The sequence below is a fragment of the Haliotis rubra genome, unplaced genomic scaffold (assembly GCF_003918875.1).
Source record: "Haliotis rubra isolate DU_JTF1 unplaced genomic scaffold, ASM391887v1 Scf169, whole genome shotgun sequence".
NCBI lineage: Eukaryota > Metazoa > Mollusca > Gastropoda > Lepetellida > Haliotidae > Haliotis > Haliotis rubra.
In genome coordinates, this window is record NW_025765658.1 from 284,152 (window position 1) to 309,403 (window position 25,252).

General features: G+C 43.0%; 1 protein-coding gene across 1 annotated transcript in view; it reads right to left on the bottom strand.

Moving 5' to 3' along the window:
- The window catches only part of LOC124272352 (vascular endothelial growth factor receptor kdr-like), a 462,777-nt gene that overhangs the window by 194,115 nt on the left and 243,410 nt on the right, over positions 1-25,252 (bottom strand). Inside the window, exon 14 of the mRNA XM_046707526.1 lies at positions 19,112-19,331. Coding sequence (XP_046563482.1) covers positions 19,112-19,331 — 220 coding nt within the window. The remainder of the gene's footprint in view (positions 1-19,111; positions 19,332-25,252) is intronic.

Here is a 25,252-nt window from a genome sequence, read left to right on the forward strand (position 1 = left end):
AGATTTGGTCAAACAGTCGCGGTGAAGACGAGAATGTACCATCTGCAAAGATCACATCTGCTGCAGAGAGAAGCTCCATATTCTTGCCGGTGAAGAAGAGCAAAATGTTGCCATCATCTAGTCGGTGAAGAAAGTCATCTCCTGCTTCAGTCGTTGTCCACTCATTCTCTAGATTGATGTCTGTGGGAGCTTAGGAACGGTCTTATGTCTTTGTCGATACATGCTGGTTCTCATGGAGTCAAAGACAGGAATGTGTTGGAGAAGGGCGTCCGGAGCAGCTGCTGGATTCTTTCTCAAGTTGCTGACTTCTTCATGGTAGATCTGGGGGATGGGCGTGGCGTTGTCAGTCTTTGCACGATGATGGAGCTTTGACTTGAACGCATCAACTTCAATAAGAAACGGAATAGCAGGATGGTTGTGACCTTGACCGACCATATTCAGCAGGTTGTTTTCTGTAACCAGATATGATGGATAGGTTGCCTCTGTGATACAATGATTGTAGATAGATACAATGATTGTCCGGGACCAAGTCCAACAAAAAGCCTCTGCAAAGCTTTATTTCACAAATAAAGCTTTTGTCAGGCCCTTAGATCCCGCCCCAGTATATCTACTACTTTTGAGCCCCCAGTTAACTACCTGACCCCACGTGGCACTACTGTGCCGCTATGACCGCGAACTAGCACGTGACACTATGTCTTGTGAAACAGTTTAATGTTTTGCACCCCTTGTTCTCTGTACTTTTTATTCTCGTCTTCGCCTATAGCAGACTTACGAGACTTGAGCCGGATTTCTTGTTTCATCTTACGGTATTTGTCGAGTTCAGAGAGGATTTATAAGAATCTCATTTTCGCTAGGGCAACCCATTTTTTCAGCAACCACAAATCCATTTTTTCGACCCAACACCAAGGTTGCTCGAACTTCCAATTGGACATATAGAGTTGCTACAATATACAGGATACACTCCGACAACAAAAACTATGGCAAAGCAAATTGCAGCAACTTTCCAAGAAATGGGCATTCGGTGCAGCAAATCGATCGCACACCACCTCCTACTGGAAAACACGCACAACAACAACCTCGTGTCCGATATCTCGATGGTAGACTATCTCGACAGAAATCTCGGGAAACCCACCTACAACCACTCTCCGGTCTTCCAGCCTTTGTCGACGACCTCTACGTGTTTGGCTATCTATCTCGCAAAGACATCGTGGCAGCACAAGGGGAAGCGTCCAGTGTAATGCGACGGAGAGAACCGCGGCCCACGCCGAAAAATTGTCGGACTACTCCACTGGATACTACGCACCACCTACAAAGAGCATACCGAAGCCACCAAAATGTATCGACACTTCTCCACACGGTGCAAAAGACGAGTGCAGGAGCTATTGCCAGCACGATCCAAAAGATCGAAGAGAAACCCAGCAGAAATCGCTACGAGCATGGAAAGCCCAAAACGACGAAACCCCTTTTGCAGTCTTCAGTGACCAAAGTGGACGTCTCCGAAATCAGGATCGACCAACTCCAAGAGAAATTGTCCAATCTAGAAACAAAACTACAAGGCAATGGACTGGGGATCTACAGCATCGACTACACCCGAGACTAATCCGGCGTCCTAGACCGCAAACAGCTTGTCCAATTCCTCAGTAGCCAACATGGATTTGTCGAGCAAGGCGATCTCATGGAAGCGATCGAAAGCGGAAAACCCACCATCCTGGACAACACCCACTCGGTCGGCAACCATGTTTGCACATGGGTAGAGACAACAAAGTCCGGCAAAACGATGCGCACCAAGCTGTACAACAAAGTTGTTTGCAACTTCGAAGCCGGAGAAATCCGAGAACCAATTGGTGGCCATCTTGCCGACTATGTGGATTGTCCAAACGAGCATCTCCGGAAAACCTTTCTCCACCCAGACGTACAACAACGAGGTTGAACTCGCATAGAAGTGTCCCTGTACGCCTGCCAAGACACCGACATGTCCACCAACAGAGCAGAAAACGTTTTGCAAGACGTGTTGGAGCGGGTTTCGCCAGCAGGCAACGGTCTATTCGTAGTACAACCAGCAGCAACGCAGTGGCTTCATCTCGCAGAAAAGATAGACTGCTGTTTGGTCCTAGCCGACCGTCCACAGCAAACGATCTTCGTCGCGTGGTACGCACATTCGAAAACAGGATGCGTGTCCGGGGTACACGTCCAACCAACACAGAATCCTGGGACAAAACCATCGACTGGGCCATAGGAGACTTCGGTTTTCGAAGGGTTCCAATATTCCGCGTGGACATCCTATCGGTAGAAGGTGATACAGTGGAACTCGGCCCACTCCGATGCTATGCCAAAGGCGAGAACACCAAGACAGTGCTAGCTGCCAGCAAGAAGCCAACAGCTCTACATCCATCTGGCATGGATCCAGACATATTTCTCCCGACAACTCCACACATCGAATGGCAATGGAGGCAGAAAAAATGCCAAAAGCTGGGCAGAGAAGGATCCGACCAACCTTTCCCAGAAATGCCGAACATAGCGGCCAATCGCAAAATTTCTACTCTGTCTACACAAGCACGAGGAAGGAAATTGCTGGAGCTCCTGGAGTCCAATCGCCAACGGGCGAAACAAGCACTGTTTGGACTACGGCAGGGCTAGAAAGAGTACTACGACAACACGATTCCTATTTCGAGAGAACGAAGACAGACTGTTTCGAGCGACAAACGTATTGGTTGGTAGAAAAGGATTTCTCTCGAGACGAAGTGTACGAACACACCCTGCAAATCGAGATCGAATCCTCCGAAAGATCGTTCTTCGACAAAACCAGCAAAGAGATTCGTTGGAAGAAAATACAGGTAGTGGCATCTCCTATGGGAAAGGAGTATCTGGACGAGCGCAGGAAGATAGAGGAAATAGAGAACATGTCGGAATACGAAGAATATCTGGAACTACAAAGGGCTACGAAATCCATCGCCCAGGTATCGTCGCCAAAAACGCCCGCCATCCAGAAATGTGTAGACTTTCCAGAAGGGATCTATGCCATCCACAGGTTTGCAAAACAGATGTATCGGGGGACCGAGCGAACTATCCTGTATCTACAAGCGCTGGACAAAAATGGAGTGCCAAAAGACGATGTAGACATACCCGTACACGGACATTGGATGGACAGTGCCGTAGCGGATATAGATCTGTCGACAAAGCAAAGACCAGCTCTGTGTAGTCTAGGGCCCATTCGCACAACACCAAACATAAAGAAAGCTAGAATCGTACGAATAGAAACTACAGCACAATGCCACCTCTAGAAGTACAAGTCCACAGACTCTTTCCATAGCCGACAGCAAATAATCTAGTCTTGTCCCAATTGTATAGTTTTCTAGACAGACCCTCCGAGAGCTCGCCTAGTATTATTGCAGATGCACAGTCGCGGGCTTGGGGTTGCAAAGGACGAATGGAGTCGTACACTTGTCTAGGCCCGTTTTCGTATTCCAACTGCTTTTCGTGGAATTCGTGGTACGGAAAGTAGGGTGCACACCCCGACGAAAAAAAACAAATGCATGGTTTGTATACCCTACTACAATCCTTTTTTCCAAAAAGGCTGCATTCCACACATCGACTTCTCTACTCCATATAGTGGGGATCCCCGCGTTTGGCCGTGGAAACTGGTATTGGCGTGCTAGCCGGTGTGCTGTGCTTCCAGGTTTTGTGGACGACCTTCCAGAGAAAAACAGCGGCTAGCGAAAGGTAGGTCCACCTTTGGGCTGTTTCTAGCATCTGCCACACCTTCTGGATATCCAGACGGGTCTCTTCTTGTTCCTCCTCGACGCTTTCTATTTCCTCTTCCTCGTTGTCCTTGTCCAGCATCGACAATATGTCGGCCAACAAATTCGTGGTTTGCTCCACACGAGCCGGCAACGTATTCGTGGTTTGCTCCACACAAGCCGACATCGCCGCTGTTTACTCCACACGAGCCTCTAGCCTCCCCAAGCGGTCGTAGAAGTCCTGGACGGTGGGCGCAGTCTACGCTGCTGGTTGACTGTTCGCTGGCGGGCAATACGCTGCTGGCAGACGTCTCGCTAGCGGCAGCAGGCAATACCATCGTGCAATACCATGGATGGCATAGATCCCTTCTGGAAAGTCTACACATTTCTGGATGGCGGGCGTTTTTGGCGACGATACCTGGGCGATGGATTTCGTAGCCCTTTGTAGTTCCAGATATTCTTCGTATTCCGACATGTTCTCTATTTCCTCTATCTTCCTGCGCTCGTCCAGATACTCCTTTCCCATAGGAGATGCCACTACCTGTATTTTCTTCCAACGAATCTCTTTGCCGGTTTTGTCGAAGAACGATCTTTCGGAAGATTCGATCTCGATTTGCAGGGTGTGTTCGTACACTTCGTCTCGAGAGAAATCCTTTTCTACCAACCAATACGTTTGTCGCTCGAAACAGTCTGTCTTCGTTCTCTCGAAATAGGAATCGTGTTGTCGTAGTGCTCTTTCTAGCCCCGCCGTAGTCCAAACAGTGCTTGTTTCGCCCGTTGGCGATTGGAGGACGATGAGTGTGGAACGGTTAGTGGTTCGGAAGCTGAGAATACCGTATCGACCAGCTATTGCCCCTACTTTGTTTGTATCCGTATTGCGGAGAGCATTTTCCACAAGCAGTTGGGATTGTCTTCGTTTTTGGATGTCTGCTGTTGCTTCTGCGAAACTGTCTTGCAGAGCTTCGATCTCTTTTTTGCGTAGTACTGCTCGTTCTTCCTGGATTTGTATTTCCTTTTGTAGCACCTTTGCAGCTCTTCGTTGCCAATTTTCTGCCTTCTCGGACTCCAGGAGCTCCAGCAATTTCCTTCCTCGTGCTTGTGTAGACAGAGTAGAAATTTTGCGATTGGCCGCTATGTTCGGCATTTCTGGGAAAGGTTGGTCGGATCCTTCTCTGCCCAGCTTTTGGCATTTTTTCTGCCTCCATTGCCATTCGATGTGTGGAGTTGTCGGGAGAAATATGTCTGGATCCATGCCAGATGGATGTAGAGCTGTTGGCTTCTTGCTGGCAGCTAGCACTGTCTTGGTGTTCTCGCCTTTGGCATAGCATCGGAGTGGGCCGAGTTCCACTGTATCTCCTTCTACCGATAGGATGTCCACGCGGAATATTGGAACCCTTCGAAAACCGAAGTCTCCTATGGCCCAGTCGATGGTTTTGTCCCAGGATTCTGTGTTGGTTGGACGTGTACCCCGGACACGCATCCTGTTTTCGAATGTGCATATCACGCGACGAAGATCGTTTGCTGTGGACGGTCGGCTAGGACCAAACAGCAGTCTATCTTTTCTGCGAGATGAAGCCACTGCGTTGCTGCTGGTTGTACTACGAATAGACCGTCGCCTGCTGGCGAAACCCGGTCCAACACGTCTTGCAAAACGTTTTCTGCTGTTGGTGGACATGTCGGTGTCTTGGCAGGCGTACAGGGAAACTACTATGCGAGTGCAACCTCGTTGTTGTACGTCTGGGTGGAGAAAGGTTTTCCGGAGATGCTCGTTTGGACAATCCACATAGTCGGCAAGATGGCCACCAATTGGTTCTCGGATTTCTCCGGCTTCGAAGTTGCAAACAACTTTGTTGTACAGCTTGGTGCGCATCGTTTTGCCGGACTTTGTTGTCTCTACCCATGTGCAAACATGGTTGCCGACCGAGTGGGTGTTGTCCAGGATGGTGGGTTTTCCGCTTTCGATCGCTTCCACGAGATCGCCTTGCTCGACAAATCCATGTTGGCTACAGAGGAATTGGACAAGCTGTTTGCGGTCTAGGACGCCGGAATAGTCTCGGGTGTAGTCGATGCTGTAGATCCCCAGTCCATTGCCTTGTAGTTTTGTTTCTAGATTGGACAATTTCTCTTGGAGTTGGTCGATCCTGATTTCGGAGACGTCCACTTTGGTCACGAAGACTGCAAAAGGGGTTTCGTCGTTTTGGGCTTTCCATGCTCGTAGCGATTTCTGCTGGGTTTCTCTTTCGATCTTTTGGATCGTGCTGGCAATAGCTCCTGCACTCGTCTTTTGCACCGTGTGGAGAAGTGTCGCATACATTTTGGTGGCTTCGCTATGCTCTTTGTAGGTGGTGCGTAGTATCCAGTGGAGTAGTCCGACAATTTTTTTCGCGTCGTACACTGGACGTTTCCCTTGTGCTGCACGATGTCTTTGTGAGATAGATAGCCAAACACGTAGAGGTCGTCGACAAAGGCTGGAAGACCGGAGAGTGGTTGTAGGTTGGTTTCCCCGAGATTTTTGTCGAGATAGTCTACCATCGAGATATCAGACACGAGGTTGTTGTCGTGCGTGTTTTCCAGTAGGAGGTGGTGTGCGATCGATTTGCTGCACCGAATGCCCATTTCTTGGAAAGTTGCTGCAATTTGCTTTGCCATAGTTTTTGTTGTCGGAGTGTATCCTGTATATTGTAGCAACTCTATATGTCCAATTGGAAGTTCGAGCAACCTTGGTGTCGGGTCGAAAAAATGGATTTGCGGTTGCTGAAAAAATGGGTTGCCCTAGCGAAAATTAGATTCTTATAAGTGGGAGTTTCTGAGGTGGCTGTACATTGAGTGACGAAATTGGCATATAATGGCGCTCTTAGTTGGCCTGTAACAGAACCACAACCCCTTGGGGGGAGTTTCTAAGGTGCATGTCGGGGGTGTACATCAAATGATGTCTGCTCGAAATCGTTGAGGTGCATGTCGGGGGTGTACATCGAATGATGTCTCTGCTCGAAATCGTTGAGGTGCATGGGCTGTACATCGAATGATGTCTCTGCTCGAAATCATTGAGGTGCATGTCGGGGGTCTGAGCTGTACATCGAATGATGTCTCTACTCGAAATGGTTGAGGTGCATGGGCTGTACATCGAATGATGTCTCTGTTCGAAATCGTCGAGGTGCATGTCTGGGCTGTGCATCGAATGATGTCTCTGCTCGAAATCGTCGATGTATACTTGGGGGCTGGGAGCGGAATTAGCATATAATGATGCTCTTAGTTGGCCTGTAACAGAACCACAAACCCTCCTGGGGGGTTTGTGAGGTGCATGTCGGGGGTCTGGGATGTACATCGAATGATGTCTCTGCTCGAAATCGTTAATTTATACTTGGGGTTGGAAGCGGAATAGGCATATAAAGGCGCTCTTAGTTGGCCTGTCACAGAATCCCCGTTCTATATACTACTACATCTCCAGTATGTTTTCTGACCTATGCTTCTGTTGACTCTGTACTTGAATCCATTGTGGTAAAGATTCTGACCTCTATGAATGTTGTCAATCAATGTAACCCGCACCATAGCATTTGCCATTTTGACAGTGGTAACAAAATATTCATGATCTATTATATATACCCACATGCGAAATGTTTACAAAAGCATTTCGATAATCCTTCTACTCCCAATATCACAAATAATTTGTAAGCTCTCCGTTTCTCATGTTGTTGCATGTTAAACTCCAAAATGGTAATCCTTCCACTCGCATAACGTCAAAATAATAATCTGTTTTTGCAACCTTAATTCTCTTGCAAATTGTTAGAACGACATTCTCTTTAATCTACTTAATTCATTTACTCATGATACGAACATAGCTGTAGCCGCCATGGCCACTTGCAACCACTAAGCAAACATTATCTTTCATTAATTAACACCGTCACGGTATGTTGACCACGCGATGTCGACATTCCGTTTTTTTTGTTTTGTCAACAGTTAGGGACATCCTATTTTTCATTTGTCGACAGATCGGGCTGACACCGTTTGGATAGTCATTCGTATCAAGGTGAAGATTATATTTACATGTACAGCAAACCATTATGTTTTATGTACTAGTTGTGTGCATAAAATGTATATGAAAATAAATACTACCTCTACTCAGTGGTTGGATTTCAATTGCTTTGTTTTACTTATCGAAAAACACTAAAATGAGGACAAATAAACTCGCCAAAGTGACTATCTACTCCTATTTGTCTTATGTGTATATTTCATACATCGTTACCAGTGTGTATGTTTACAATACACAAACTGTTACATGATAGCTTGAGTTGATAAAGCCGAAACCCAGCATATCGACTGGTCAAGGATATAGCCAATAACCAATCTCCATCCAAGCTGCTGAGTGACCAAACGTGCTCTTCAGAAATTTCGCCCACGCCCCATCACCTGTCCTTTCCTCTGTGACAGGTATCTCATGATACGATTGGTCGCAGATAACATATGACGAGCCACTATACTGAACAGTTGAGATACCAGTGTGTATGTTTACAATACACAAACTGTTACATGATAGCTTGAGTTGATAAAGCCGAAACCCAGCATATCGACTGGTCAAGGATATAGCCAATAACCAATCTCTATCCAAGCTGCTGAGTGACCAAATGAGCTCTTCAGAAATTTCGCCCACGCCCCATCACCTGTCCTTTCCTCTGTGACAGGTATCTCATGATACGATTGGTCGCAGATAACATATGACCAGCCACTATATTGAACAGTTGAGATACCGAACGTTCTATTCGGGAAATTTGATGACGCCCTATCACGTGACTCTTTGTTTTATGTCTATGAAAGGAATATGTAGTATACATTTTGTATATGTATGTTTGTATGGTCATGTATGTTTTCTGCATTAAATCTGTATGAAATAAAGTGCAATGCTATGAATGTGCTAGTCACAGACTAGCGTTATAGTACTTTCATTAAAATAATTCGTAAACACTAGAAATGTATCGGCAAAACCGCTATTTTCGTCGAAGATTATAAAGTCTTGGCACAGCGAGTGGGCAATCAGCGAGGGGTTCCAGGTGTTCAGTAGTGAGGTGGCTCTCGGGCTTAATGAGTAACTTAATGAATAACTTAATGACTAATTAGTGCTAGTCACACCTGATTTCCCTGGCAGGTTTCGGGGATCACAGGAAACTATTGCAAGTTTCTCTTGTAGACCTTTTGTCGGCTTGTACATTTATATTTTATCACAATATGCATACACATGAGGTGGATCTCGGGCTTAATGAGTAACTCATTAAGCCCGAGAGCCACCTCACTACTGAACACCTGGAACCCCTCGCTGATTGCCCACTCGCTGTGCCGAGACTAATTAGTGCTAGTCACACCTGATTTCCCTGGCAGGTTTCGGGGATCACAGGAAACTATTGCAAGTTTCTCTTGTAGACCCTTTGTCGGCTTGTACATTTATATTTTATCACAATATGCATACACATGAGGGTGGCTCTCGGCTTTAATGAGTAACTCATTAAGCCCGAGAGCCACCTCACTACTGAACACCTGGAACCCCTCGCTGATTGCCCACTCGCTGTGCCGAGACTAATTAGTGCTAGTCACACCTGATTTCCCTGGCAGGTTTTGGCGATGACAGGAAACTGTCTAGTCGTACAAACAAGTCCTGATTGTTTTATTGTGTCGTAAAGATATATGTTGAAAGAAAGCAGATGTGAATACATATCGTGTATTGCAAAGTTTTATTTAATTTTATTGCAAGTTTCTCTTATAGACCTTTGGCGGCTTGTACATTTATATTTTATCAACATATGCATGTATTCTTTGTATGTAAGAGATGAGACACACATAAACAAATTCTCTCATATTGTGTGAGGTTTAATTTTACAAAACATCTATGACAATGACATACTGTAGAGAGGATTTACTTACATACTTTATAATCTTCGACGAAAATTTTAATGAAAGTACTATTACACACTAGTCTGTGACTAACATCAAGCACATTCATAGCTTGGCACTTTGTTCCATCTAGATTTAATGCAGAAAACATACGTGACCATACAAACATACATATAAAAGAATGTATACTACATATTCCTTTCATAGACAAAAAACAAAGAGTCACGTGATAGGGCGTCATCAAATTTCCCAGATAGAACATTTGGTATCTCAACTGTTCAATATAGTGGCTGGTCATATGTTATCTGTGACACATTGTATCATGAGATACCTGTCATAGAGGAAAGGACAGGTGATGGGGCGTGGGCGAAATTTCTGAAGAGCTCATTTGGTCACTCAACAGCTTGGATAGAGATTGATCATTGGCTATATCCTTGACCAGTCGATATGCTGGGTTTCGGCTTTATCAACTCAAGCTATCATTAACAGTTTGTGTATTGTAAACACACACACTGGTAACGATGTTTGAAATATACACATAAGACAAATAGGAGTAGATAGACACTTTGGCGAGTTTATTTGTCCTCATTTTAGTGTTTTTTTATAAGTAAAACAAAGCGTGAAATCCAACCATTGAGTAGATTATAGTAAATATAATCTTCACCTTTATACAAATGTACAAACTAAAGCACACGTATCACAGAATTCAAGAAATCACACTATACTGAATTATCATAGTGTATAAACTTGCAGTTGCCCCCAATATTTATGAAGGTGCCTATATTTATGCAGAATGCAAACGAGGTTCATAAGATTACAGATGTGCATGCATGTATAAACATCACAGAGAGGGGCATGACTCCATAAAGCAAGTTGTCCAATGATATAACAGCGCATCTGTTTATTTTACACTTGTCACGGGACAAACCTTTCAACAAGGACGTAACTACATATGCATTCTACCGGAGGCTGTTATTTCAAGGCTGAAAGAGGTGTTCAATTATCTCATTACTGTAATCTGCTTGAATGATTATACGCATGTGTATCGATACCGTAACTGATATACTATCCAGCCTTTATTGACGATGGATCAATAGAGACTGAGTTCATTGATACATGTGATAATTACACAGGATTTGATAATTACACAGATCAAATACAAATGTTTTACACAATGCTCATGTAAATTGCATAGAAAACTGACAATTCAAATCAACATGAAACTTTCAACAGCTTGAAAAAAAATGCTTGAAATATCTTTGTATGGTTTACATGTAATAACTTATGATATTACTTCTGTCTATGTCTAAGAATTGTTTGACTTACCAACTTACTGTGTTTTATAACAAACGTAGTAAAACATTTCATTGTTGTAATAACATTGACATGTATATATATTCGATGTAAAGGCACGACTTATCACTTTATATTCGATTAGGTAACATTATCAACTTTAGATTATGGAAAATAACTAGCTACAATTCAGTAAGCTTTAAGTTAGTAAGTTAAATTATGTCTACTCTATTCGAGCTTGGATGTATAATTATTTGTGTTTATACATTATGTTTCAATATATGAAACATGACAACGTAATAATACCTAAAATGTAAATTCAAACTATTCTATTGTGTTTGAATTCTTTGTATGTCCTTGAAATTTCATATATTGTTTCCTATTTATTAGGATGTTGAAGAAAATATAATCTTCAGTGACCTCTAAACCATTACATCTAATTCAATCAATGTGCATACAAAGTATTTTAGTATCCATTCCTAATGAAGAGTACCAGACACTTACCTCTGTAAAAACATCATAATTCCCTTTCTCGCCGACATGTGTTCATTTGCCAAACGCTGTACAAGCCTATGATAATGATTAGCAATTGCTATCAAAACAATTTAAATACTTCTTCTGATTGACACTGAAGGTAGCCCCCTCGTAAGAAAAGCTAATATTTGCTCAGTAGTACTAAATTGGTTGAAATAATAGGTACAGTGCGATTTTTAAAAGTACAACACACATGTGCGTCTCTTGCTGAATAAGAGGTGCTTTCTGTTGACAGATATATGTGGCTCTCGCTGTGAGAAACTGCCAATTACCTGCCCCATAAACACGTCACTCGCTGTGAGGAACTGATTAATTTGCCCCATATACGCGGCTCTCGGACTTAATGAGTTAAAGGGGAAGAGTACACAAAAAATGACATATATTCTTATGTGAAGCAAAATGGAATATTTTAATTAGTTAATATCAGTGTCTGAAAATATACACTTATTTTTATTACAATGAGTGAGTGAGTGTGTGAGCTGCAAAGTAAGTGTTCGACTGTTGACGTGATGTGCTTGAGTATATTATCACGCTCGCAACATGACCTGAGAGATTTTGACTATGACTATGCTGTCGACACGTGGAATAAAGGTGTAAACCTAAACCCTGCCTTCTTTTCATGGTAGCAGAACTTTGGCCTAAAGATCCATGTGCGTCTCCAATTAAAGAAATATGTAGTGTGCACACCACATCATCAGACATCGTAAATACCCAAAATGGCGACAGCCGCGAAAGACTATCGTTTTCCACCTGCTCTTGAGTCAAAAAATGACTTATGCGGACTGGAAACTTGAAGTTGGGCTTTGGAAAGTAGTTACACCGCTGAAACCTGATCAACAAGGTTGTGCAGTAGCCCTATCCCTGCATGGACAAGCAAGAAATAAGGCAAGAGGGATTGGTGAAGCAAAACTCCGGGAGACAAATGGTGTCGAGCAATTATTGACAGCACTAGAAGCTCTTTTCCTACGTGATGCAATGACTTAGCTTATGAAGCTTTTACTAACTTTTACACTTACAAAAGAGAAAACTCATCTTCAATAAAGGACTTTATCATTAAACATGAAAGACGTTACGCAATATGCAAATGGCATGACATGGAGCTGCCAGATTCAGTTCTCGGGTTCATGATGCTGGAATGCAGTAAACTAGATGAAAAGAGCAGAAAACTTGTGTTAACAGCATCGACAGACAGAAAATTCGAGACCATGAAGAGAGCCATGAGAAGAATATTTGGAAACCCTCACAGTGAACAACAACACCAAGACATCAAAGTCAAGTGTGAAGATGCTCAGTTTACTAAAACACAACAGACAACAAAATCATATCAAAGTAAGTCACATTACTCTATGCCTTCAACAATTCCCACAAGACGTGGCACAAATCCTCTCGATAAGAATGGACGTCGTTCACGTTGTATCATCTGTCAATCTACCTACCATAACTGTCCACATAAGGAAGAACACGTAAAGCTTATTGAAACAGAAAATAATAGTGATGAAGACATATGCAACCTAGTTCTTTTCACAAGAGAAAATAATGACATTTTCTTAGTTGAGTCATCTGGCTGTGCAGTGGTGGACACTGGCATGTTCGAGAACTGTCTGTGGGGAACAGTGGTTGAAATATTTCTTGAAATATGGGGGACAGATATCCAAGACTCACCCAAGTGTCAGGTCGTTCTGCTTCGGAGACGGCAGAAAAGTTAAAGCCACCAAGAGAGTGTTAATGCCTGTCAAGATCGGACATACAGGATGCACAATAGAGGCGGAAGTCGTTCCTGCCAACAATCCGCTCTTACTTAGTAAGTCGTCCCTACAGAAAGCAGAGACTGTGAAATGATGTAATCTCCATGTTTGGAAAACCTGTGGAATTAATGTACACCTCAAGTGTTCAGTCTAGACATCAGACAGACACAATCAACATAGATGACAATGAAAATGAAATCATGCTATTGGAAGGACAAGACAGTGCTGATCTGAAGAAAACTATCATGAAACTGCATGTTCAGTTTGGACACCTAACAACAGAAAGACTTTCCAAATTAATGAAAGATGCAAGTATAAACAACTCAGAAGCATTTGAAATTTTATCAGAAATAACATCATCCTGTGATACATGTATGAAGTTCAAGAGAACAGCCAACAAGCCTGGGTTACCCTTGGCCTCCGACTTCAACCAAGTTGTTGCCGTTGACCTGCATGAGCTAGAGAAATCACTTTGGTACCTCCACATAATGGATGAGTTCACAAGGTACAGTGCTGGGGCCATCATCACCACCAAACAATGTAAAGTGTTTGTCCAGAAATTCATGGAAGTGTGGATCTCAGTGCATGGAGCCCCAAGAAAACTGTTTTGTGATAATGGAGGTGAATTCTCGGGACGTGAAATTTTTGAGATGTGTGAAAATTTCAACATTGAACTTATCACTAAAGCTGCCTATAGCCCATGATCTAATGGTGCATTGGAGGGCCATAACCAAACACTAACACACATACTCCTTAAGATAAAAAAGGAACAGAGTTGCAACTGGGAAGTAGGACTAGCCTGGGCACTCATGGCAAAGAACTATCGAGCATAAATGGTTTCAGTGCCCATCAGCTTGTGTTTGGAAGAAACCCAAACCTACCCTCAGTTTTAACTGATGCCCCACCGGCTCTTGAAGGTACTACCACCAGTGATATAGTGGGGAAACAATCACAGCATTGCACTCGGCCAGAAGAGCCTACAAACAGGCAGAGTCATCCGAAAGAATCCGGAGAGCTATACGGAGACCGGTACAATCCATCACCAACACATATGAGACAGGGAACAAGGTCTATTACAAAAGACCGGACAACCCTGAGTGGAAGGGACCAGGCTCAATTTTTGGCAGAGATGGACCAGTGGTGTTCGTTAGACATTTTGATTAGGAGGTATAGATAGCAGAACATATTATCTTGTCAGGGAGAAAGCGTACGCGTCTACTCACCTAGCGGTTTAGTAGTTATCTTCCTTCACATTATTAACACAATCCTATGATTTTATCAGTGTTTTATACATTACTAAGTCATACCGACTGATAAGTTACTGGGGGGTAGGTTGTCCCACGGCAGGATAAATCCCTTCTCTTTTATTGACAAAATCCAACTGTCTGACGGGATCTGTTTCCAGTTGTCCACATACTCTGCGAGACGACCTCCCATGGGAGATTGAGCCTCCGGTTAAATAACATACTCTCTTGATACATTCTCTGTAGAGAGTTGATTTTCGCCTCATTCTTCAATTCCATATCCTTCATAGTCTGGTCGGGGCGGTGGGGTAGCCTAGTGGTTAAAGCCTTTGCTCGTCACGCCGAAGACCCGGGTTCGATTCCCCACATGGGCACAATGTGTTAAGCCCATTTCTGGTGTCCCCCCCCCCCCCCCCGTGATATTGCTGGAATATTGCTAAAAGTGGCGTAAAACTAAACTCAGTCAGTCAGTCATAGTCTGGTTAACTGAGGCCTGCAGCTCCGTTTTAAATAAGGAAAACAAATCGTCAATAGCCGTCATATCCAAATGAGAAGAACCCAAATTTGATCAAGACCTTGACTTCTATTTTGGCTCCGATCTCTGAGGAGAAGAGGGTGAACCAGGGGTGGATTTCTTAGGTTTACTAGCCTCAGAACATGGAGAACTGTTACGTTTTTTAGACTGAGACCTACCTAGCTAACATCACATAACTTGGCCAGTACTGGCATCGCTCTGGCATAATGTACGACAGTATACAGCCAGTGCAGGACCAATACTTGTTTTCCAATAGTGGCCCGTTACAGACAAAACTGTACTGGGCCACATATGGGTGGTTACCGTAAATACTGCACCACAATACTGTGCTGGCCCAGTACTGGCGCAGTACAGGCAGTGCACTTCCTGTTTGGTGAATTGTGGGGGATTATCTCAGGACCATGTCGTCTGCTCAAGAGAGGTGGCCAAAAGGTAGTGTGTGGCATTTTCCACATTTATGAATGTAAATTGACTTAATCACAGTGACACTAAAATCTAACAGTATTTGTTGTGAATCACTTATAGAGACTACATTTTCAACTAAGGTTAAGTGTTGAGCTAAATTTTGAACAATAACATGCAGTATGAATTTTGCAGGAACAAGCACATTTTGAAACATTCAGTATGTATGTCATGTTGTTAGATCATGGAAAACCTGTTGACATGCCTCATTCAAAATCATAAATTCAAAATATGGACCATATTATAGTATTGTTTGATAATCATGTCATACTGAACTAATCGAAAGATTGAATAGTAAATCAAATTTGAAAATACTTAAAAAAGAGACTGTATTCTTGTGAATTGAATTTTGAAACTTCTGTTGAACAAGCTGATCCAGAAGGACAAGGAACTCTGAATCAATAAAAGGATGACACATCATGTTTTCATCTATTTTCATGAATTAAACTCTTATGGATAAACTTGTGTTTTCTTGTTTGTTTTTTTCTTTTTCAGAGTTTGTTTTCGTATCAGCTTCTTTTAAATAGTAAAAACTGTATTAAACATAACTGGGCCAGTGCCGGCCAAACTGTAAAGGGCCAATTTGTAACCATTACGGCTGTGTACTAGGCCATACTACTTTGCCTGTACTGGCCCAGTTCAACGCCAATGTGCCAAATAGTACAGGCCCAGTTCCCGGAATGCCTTAATAGGTCAGGAGCATTAGATATCATTGGAAAAAAATAGTAGAATGCTGAATTTTTCAGGAAAGCTTCAGAACATCATTGCCATGTACAAGATACAAAGTTCTGCAAATTCTACCTTGTGGCATTTTCAAAATGGCCGCCAATTTCAAGATGGCCACTAAAATCATTAACATGATTATGCAAACAGATATTTTGTAAATTATTATGCCATGTGATATATCAAATGAAAGCTCATCTCACAGGGATTCCAAATATATTGACATCATGCCTTGTTGCATTTTCAAAATGACCGCCAATTTCAAAATGGCCACCATTGTCCTTAAAATCATCAATATAATCTCACGAAAATATTTCTTTTTAATTAACAATACCTTGTGATATGTTAAAAGAAAGCCCATCTCACAAGGAATCTAAACATATTACTTTTAACACCGCACATGCATAAGACAATTAATTATGGCATGATAAGCACACATTTTATGCTTGTGCTTTTGGTACCAGACGTCAAAATGGCTACTCATGGTTGGTTAATCAAGACAGCTGTGGTCACCAAATTGATGGTAAATCACTTGTACAATTATCAATATCATCATTTTTAGTTAGTAAATTTTGAAACTCACTGTAATCTTCACTTTTTGACTGATGTATCATAAGGTCTTTTTGTCAATCACAACATCTCATTCTTCAATACTGAGTACATTTTGGCAGGTTGGCAATCCTCAACATCCAGTGCAAACAATGTGCACTCAATTCCTGCTCTTTGACAACTGCACCGTCTCGTGCACTCAATATGAACAAGGACCCCATCCTTGAATTGCCATCCCTACTCTGTTCGTGAAAGCTCATTCCCTTGCCATTGCTGTATTGTACACACGGTAGTTGTGGAATTTAGTGGCTGCTGAAGTTTGGGGAAGTGATTCCAGTTTGAAACCTGAAGAGGACACAGAGGCTCGATGAATGGACATGTTGTTGCGGTGTTCGTCCAGTGATGTTGAGTCCACAGCTCCATAGAGTTTAAGCATGAACATCTCTCCAACTTGTGCAATGCCATCATTTGAACTGCCAAATTGAAGGAAAACATCCAAGCAATCCCAATTGGACCTCTCCTGGAATAGAGCAAGAGCTTTCTTTTTCCCCTGATTGTAGATGCTGTATCACAGCCTGTTATTGCATGAACAAGCATCAGATGCTGTCATATATTGGGCATGGTTTTCTGTAAAGATCCATGTCATTTGTGGCTTGTGCAATCAACATTACCAACAGGGTCTGATTTGCTTACTTGACTGGCCCAGAAATGGCCCAGTTACGTGATGTTAGCTGGGTAGCTGCGTCCATGTTAAGCCACTCAATTTCTGACAAGTCGGAGCATAACAAACAGCGATCTACAAGGGTGCAGGGGGGTCCCCGTAAAACATGCTAAGCAAAAAGAGTGAGGGTCTAGATCGGACATAAATTTCTGACATTGAACACATTTACTTTTCGCCATAGCTGAAGAGAAAAACTGAGGGAAAAAGGGTGGGAAAAATCTAACAAAATAGACAATAATTTGTAGCAAGGATCAAATGTCGACACCACTAACCGACAAGATATGGATCAGTGTTGGAGACTGTTGATAGAAGAATTTTTACTTCAATCTTGTGTACGTGTGTACTGCAGACCATACAGAAAAATTGTGAGGTTCTTCAAACAACAATGGTGTGATGTCATGCCAAGGGGAGGTAACTCTATTGGTTAGGAGGGAGGCATACCACTAGGGATAGCTATGACTTAGGGTTAAAATTTTCATCTCATTTTCTGTATGTGTCTGTGGAAACCACAGAATTAAGGCAACCATAATCCAGAGAGAATGTTTCCGCTATAATCTTTTGATTTTCAAAGATGTATTCTTCCAGAACTTCTAATCCACAGGACGTGAAATGGTGCCTAGCATTCATTAGCCTTCACTACTGACATCATGTTTGGTATTGTGTGGGCAGGACAGTTGGAAGATAAGTACGACACAAGTTGTATTAGTTTGGTGACATTCCACGTGGCAAGATATAACCATTGTCCATGCATGGTTCCCAGAACATAAACAGGGATAATAAAGTGTATTTGTGCTAAAAAATTAGCCATTTAGTTAGTCTTTCATCTTGCTTTACATGAACAACAGCACAGGTATGATGATTCTGTGAAGCTTTTTACCTACAGTACTGTTTGGATCATACATCAGAGGTACAGATAAGCTGCGTATCTGCGTAAATTACGCAAATATGTATGTGAAAACTTGATTTCCATTAAGTCTATTGAGTACAAGTACGCTTGAATTTTTGTAAATACTCAATAAATGTGATCTTACATGCGTACACTAAAAAATGTCAAATCTTAGCTTGCATACCGGTGGATAGATAAAATAACTGAAGTATACTGAGAGGTTCTATTTCAGGACATGAATTTGACAACTTGCAGTCTTTCTTATCATTTTTCATATTACAGATCCAATATAAATAACACACACTAACATTTAAACTTTATTATATTTTCAAAATTAATGGAAAATGGCAAAATATCCAATTGAGTTTGAGTGAGGTGAATACAATATATTTGGTTACTCAAAGGAACATTAGGATACCCGATTGAGATGAACACAAGTGAGTACATAACTCAATGACCCAAAAAGTTATCTGTAGCTCTGTACATACATGTTTTCATCTCCAAATCTCTGACAGTTTCAGAGTTGTCAAAAATGCAACAACACCAGAACCCCAACAGCTTGGACAATAAATCAAATGTTTGTCTAGTGAGGTTCCGGATATTCATATAATGATCTCTTATGATCTAAACTGTAATCTAAAACTGTGCTTGATGACAAAAAAATGTGTGTGTGTCACCTCTGAAGTAGAATGTTACAAAACTTAATATCAAATGTACTTTTGCTGCAATTGAACTGTCTCTGTTCACTAAGGACTTTCAACACAAAGTATTGACCTCATTTTATCCATATAGTCTATCTCACCTTTTAGCATTTTGACTGCCACTGTCCTTGTCATCGAGTCCCTCTTGGAGTCAGGTGACTCCAATTCAGCTTTCATCACTCTGCCAAATGCTCCCTCACCTAGTGTTTCAATGAAGTGTATGCGAGCAAGGTCAATTTCATAGCCATCACTTATGAGTGTTGTCAGTTCCTCCTGGTAGCTTCCTGCACTCCCAACACTGCCATAAAGTGGGTTCAGTTCCTGTGGACCACAAGCAAGAGTGAGACTATAACAATATACATATAACAGAATATCAGTCATCACTAGGAAGTCACTATAAGGTAATACTGTGTCATAACAATGTTACCCATGTTATTGAGACTGAACTAGTCCAGAGCAGAAAGTTGGTAGTTCCATCTACAGCAGTGTCATAACAAAAGATGTTAAAGTGGTGGAATGTTGTTGCAGGTGTGGGCATTAAACATTTGACATTAGTAAATTTCTTTTTAAAAAAGAGCAAGAAGATATTATTTATCTATACCTAATGCAATAACGGAATCATACTTCAGTGAGTGAGTGAGTTGTGTATTACACTGCTTTTAGCAATATTCCAGCAATCTCATGGTGGGGACACCAGAAATGGGCTTCACACATTGTACCCATGTGGGCAATCAAACCAGAATCTTCAACGTGACAAGTGAACGCTTTAACAACTAGGCTACCCACTGACCCGAATCATACTTCAAAGTAAGATATTGAAAGATCTTTAAGACTGCCCCTGTGAAATGACAAGATATAGCATTTAGATAATGTTGACTTTGAGAAAAACAAAATAAAAATTGACAAGATGTCCAATTTTGAGATGATGTCCCATTAATTAGGATGCATATGAGAATGATAATAATGTTTTCCAAAACTTTTAACAAAATAATGCCTCTTAATACAGTGTGCATAATCCTAATATGCATTCATTGATATGTTAATAATCCTCCAAACATGTGACATTGGCAATAATAATGTATTTTTTTTTATAAAATTGATATTTTATATCTACTTATCCTGACTCATGCTATATTGCTTATCTCCCTTCTTCGAACAGTTAAGTGGAAACTTGAATCCCTTTCAAATTCCTGAAGCGAATATACAATCACTCACCCTGGAGATCCCTTGCCTTCCTGCCAAAATGCACTCACATGACCACAAGGCATCCTGTCCTCACTTTCTCAGATTATCTGCCCACACTAAGGCTTGCAGGGAAGCTGTAGTGGTTGAGAGGGGACGGTTGGGAGGGCTTCAAATCATGAGTCAGGATAAGTATAAAACATCAATTTTATCATATTTTTTCTTATCCTTATATATTGCTTATTGAATCCAACGAAAATAGGTGGTGGGTCAGCCACCTACGGGATTCTCTGTGACTGAATCGATAACGTCAGCGTTCGCTCATATACCCCCTGGGAACACTTCTTGCGGCTTGAACACGTCAATTTCTTTCCTGAAGACAATCGGGGCACCAACTTCTCTTGCATCCATAAAAGAAGTAAATCATATAGATTTTGTAGATTTAAGATAAACTAGAACGCCTTGATGTCTAGATATCTTGAACGACCCATATGTTAAGTTAAGGACTATTACCGAAACTGGTATCGTGACTCAGTATGTTAAGGTAAGGACTTTTACCGAAACTGAGCCTATATCACTCATACGCTGACTTATCTTGTAAGACAGGGGAACATGGACTCTCTGTTGGTGGCAGTGGATCAGTTGCCTGGCTCCAACGAGTTTGCATGACTAGGGTGAGTATTCTCATCATCTGGCTGGAATCGTGAGTTGCTGCACTACTACTAGTGGCCCGAACTGACGATAACAGATACATCTTCATAGTAGCGATATCCCATAGATAGTGGTTGGCTAACACAGTGTCTGACTTCCAACTGCAGCCTTCCATAATGGATGATAGAGAGCAGTTTCCATGTAGGGCAAATGTCGAGGCCAGTGCTCTAACTTCACATGGGTTCAATGCTTTAGGTGGCTCTTACTCTGCTTTATAAGCTCGTAGAATCACGTCTCGGATCCAAAATGAGACTTCTACAAGTCGTAGTGGGTGATAGTAGAATAAGTAGATGCTTGAACTTCCTCCTCCTAGCAGTCTTGTCCACATAGATTTTCAACACTCTGATAGGATAGATCTTGTGTATCATCTGGTCCTAATATAGTTAATAGTGCCAGAACATAGAACTGTTGATCCGGTTGGCCAGGTAACTGATTCTTGGCTATAAAGTCCTATCTGAGGCCTAGATGGACTGCAGCATGCTCTCTGGTGTCAAATCTGTACGGCCGAAGTCAAGGGCATGGATTTCTGACATTCTAGCAGCTGTAGGCAAGGGCAAGGAGAAACCGAACCTTTTGAGTTAGCAACTCAAATTTTGTCCATGTCAGCTGTTCATACACGACACTGTTGAGGTGCTGCAACACAAAGTTGAGATCCTAGTCTGGAGCTCTGAACTTCTGTTGTTGATCCTCCAGCTTGAACGATCTCAGCAAGGCAACCAGTTAAGGTTCTTTGGTTAGTTTAACTCCTGTATCCATGGTGATTACAGAGCTAATCGCCGCCAAGTAGGTTGATAGCGTCGATCCTTTCAGGTATCTAGTAGCTAGATGACACAGGTAGTCACAGGATGGCCGAGAATCCCTTATGAGCAGAAAACTGGTCAAAGCTCCTCCACTTGTCATCATATAGATTCCGAGTAGATGGACGTGAGGCTAGTGTCACTCCTTAGCTGCTCTGGTGGAGTATCCTCTTCTCCTTAAGCAGTACGTAATATGTTCTATGCGTCTAGCTGGAGTCCTGCCGGGTTGCCGTGCAGTTGTTTGGTGTGTGGGTGGTTTAGTAGATACGGCCAAGCTGGTAGTCATAGCGCTGACTCGCTGAAAAGCTCTATGAGGTCTGGGAACCAGCTTCTCGCTGGCCAGTAGGGTGCAACCAAAATCACTTGTAGCAGTGTGGTCTGGCTGACCTTGTTTAGCACTTGTCGTAACAGTATCAGTGGTGGGAATATGGCTAGGGCATTGAGTGCCCATGTTTGAGGATCTGGTACTGACGAGACGAACATTGTCACTTGATGGTTAAACCGTGTTGCAAACAGATCAATGAGGGGACAACCATGATCTACTGTTAAGAGCTGGAACGCTCCCGGGTGCAGCATCCATTCTGTGGGGGATGGACAAACCGGTCTGGATAAGGCATCTGCTAGGATGTTCTTTGCCCCTGGGATGTGACAGGCCTTCATGTGAAGATTGATGTCATCTCCAATGTCGAATAGCTGAAATGTCAGTTGTAGCAGCGGGGCTGATCTCATGAAGCCTTGTACATTTATATAGAAGGCTACTTTTGAGTTGTCAGTGTGGATCATAAGAACTTGATTTCTTAGTCGCTGCGCCCAAAGTTTAACTGCCTCTATTACTGCCTCGAGTTCTAGCTGGTTTAAGTGTAGAGCCCGTTCTGTCTGTGACCAAGTTCCTGAGGTGACTTCATCATTGAAGTGTTCTCTCCAGCCTTGGAGAGATGCATCCACGAAGTGATGAAGGTTGTAGCACTGCTCTCGTAAATAGGTTCCGCTGCAGACATTCAACTGGTCTGTCCATCAGAGTAGTTACGACTTCAAATGTTGTGGAAGGGCAAATTACTGGACATCATCTAGATGAGTTATCAGGAAGCATTGTAACGGACGTAGCTGCAACTTTCTTCTGCGCGTGATAGTCTGCCCCGATGTGAGTAGACCTAGGAATCGTTGCCATGCTCTAATGTGTAGTGGAGTATTGATGGCATCTGGTATGCAAACCTGGATGCTCAACCATCAGTCTTCTGATACAATAATGCAGTTCTTCGTGGTGAGGAATCTGATGCCAAGGAACTGTAGATCCCGGGATGGCTCTAAAGCCGAATTCAATTGGTTCACCAGCCAGTTTAACTGCTTCAGTAGAATGATCGTAAACTGCAGCTGACGTCTGAGTTAATCTGCATGTTGATGCGCCTGGATACCATCGTCTCGGTAGAATGCACTGTGCAGTCCCCGCTGATGTAGGATTGGCTTGGTTACAGGTGTAAATAGCCACGGAGCCAAAATTTCAATTGGAAGGACCTTCCATTGGTAGTGTTGCCTCTGGTAGAGGAACCGTAGGTATTTCCTCAACTTGGGATGCATTGGGATGTGTAGGTAGACGTCTTGCAGATCTATTCTGGCTAAGAAGTCGTTAGGCTTGATTAGAAGTCACAGTTGGGGCAAATGTAACATCTTGTCTGGTTTCAGTAAGTAGTCTTGGTTGAAACGCTTCATGCTGTAAATGAGTCGGAACTTTTCCTTGCAGTTCTTTTTTGGTACCAGGAAGATTGGAGAATAAAACAAGGGTGTGAGTCTGCATTGATCCATGATCTCTACAGCATTCTTTGCCAGCAGCTTGCAATAAATGTGTATCTGCGGGTTAACAGTCTGTGTTGGCATTGCCATTAAACTGTATCTATATCCCTCTCGTAGTACATCTACAATGTAGTCATCCTGTAGTATTCTCAAATTCTCCCTGTAGTGCCCTAGACGTCCACCCACGGTTCACGGACTTGATCAGCATCTGATCCTTCGGGTCTTGTGTAACCTCACGGGACATCTGCCGAATACCTCCATCAAACAGGGTAGGAGCTGCCCATGGCTTCCATAGGACAGGTTTGGTGTAAACATCCGGCCAGTTACAGGCTGAAGACGCATAGAGTGATGCCCGCAGATGTTGAAGCTAAGTGATCGGAGATGAATTCCTGATCTTTGCTCTGAGTGATGAACGTTGACATTCTCTCTTCCTCCATCTTAGGATTCTTGAAGGCACTCATAAGAGCCTCATTGATAGCCCTGGAAATGGCAAGCCAGAAGAACGCCCTCATCGTAGTGGTATCAAGTTGAGCCATCTTCTTGTCCTTAACCCTGTAGCTATGGGACTTCGAATCACTGATGAGATGTTAGTCCTCATCTATATCAGGCCTTGATAAAGTAGTCCATATTGTGCAGAGGGAATTTACGAGTGCTGAACAATGGTGTATTTTGCCCCTGTGCTTGGAAGCCTTTGTGAAGGTTTCCTTGAAGTTCTCAGGTACTTGTGATATCGGCATCATAGGTGGTATCACAATGGAGTCGAAATCCTCTGATGGGTTGGAGTCTCAGATAGGCAATCAGATCGGCAGGCCATCTGCAACCCAGGATAACACCTCCGCATCTGTATGGATGAAGGAATCCTCCGCTACATGATGACTGTCCTCCAACGTAGGTGCAGGGTTCGCGTAGTCCGAGAGGTTAGCGCAGGCCGAGTTGGTGCTGACAGACCAGTACTCGCAGGCTGTTTGGTTCAGGCAAGATGTAGGGTTCGTGTGGGCCACCGATTGATTCCTCTCCAAGTCCAACCTCTGTGCCATGGCTTGAACCACTCTCCTCGTAATATCGTCTGGGTTGAAGGATTCAGCATGGGATGTCATACATTGATGGTATACGATGGCAATAGGCTGCTCCGTAGGTGTCAGTGATGAGGTAGATTTTGCGAACGCTAAAGGATTATCAGATGGCTGCTGATATAGATGTGTATCACATGAATGCCTGGAAGGGTTCTCGCACCTCGGGGATAATGCTTCGAAACTAGCTGACTGCTGACAGAAGGGTTCGTGCACCCTGACGATCTAGTAGAAGAGCTGTGAGGTATAGACTGCCTTGACGATGTAGAAGATGAAGTCCGTCTGTTCTGCGCACCCTGAAGCCCTGGACGTCGTCGAATGCTGAGACGATCTGATGATGACCTCTGGTTCTAGGATTGGAGGATCGGAGTATGTAGAATTGTCTGCTTCAGCACCAGGCATCAAGTCGTCCATAATAGTAATTGGGCCTGTAGATCTCGATGATCTAGTAGACTGCGACGACCTGGCTGATGATGATCTGGATGTAGAGGGCTTCTTAGGAGAGGTAGACGACTTCTTCTTATGCTGCGGCTCAGCTTCTCTAGGAGGGAACTTCCTCTTACCCTAGGACTGAGACATTATCTCCGTAGATACGGATCACGCCATGAGAAGTGACTCTGATGACATCGTAGGGGCAGGAATACGGCTATTCACTGCACAAGTAGAAGGCACAATGCCTTTCTCAACGCAGACT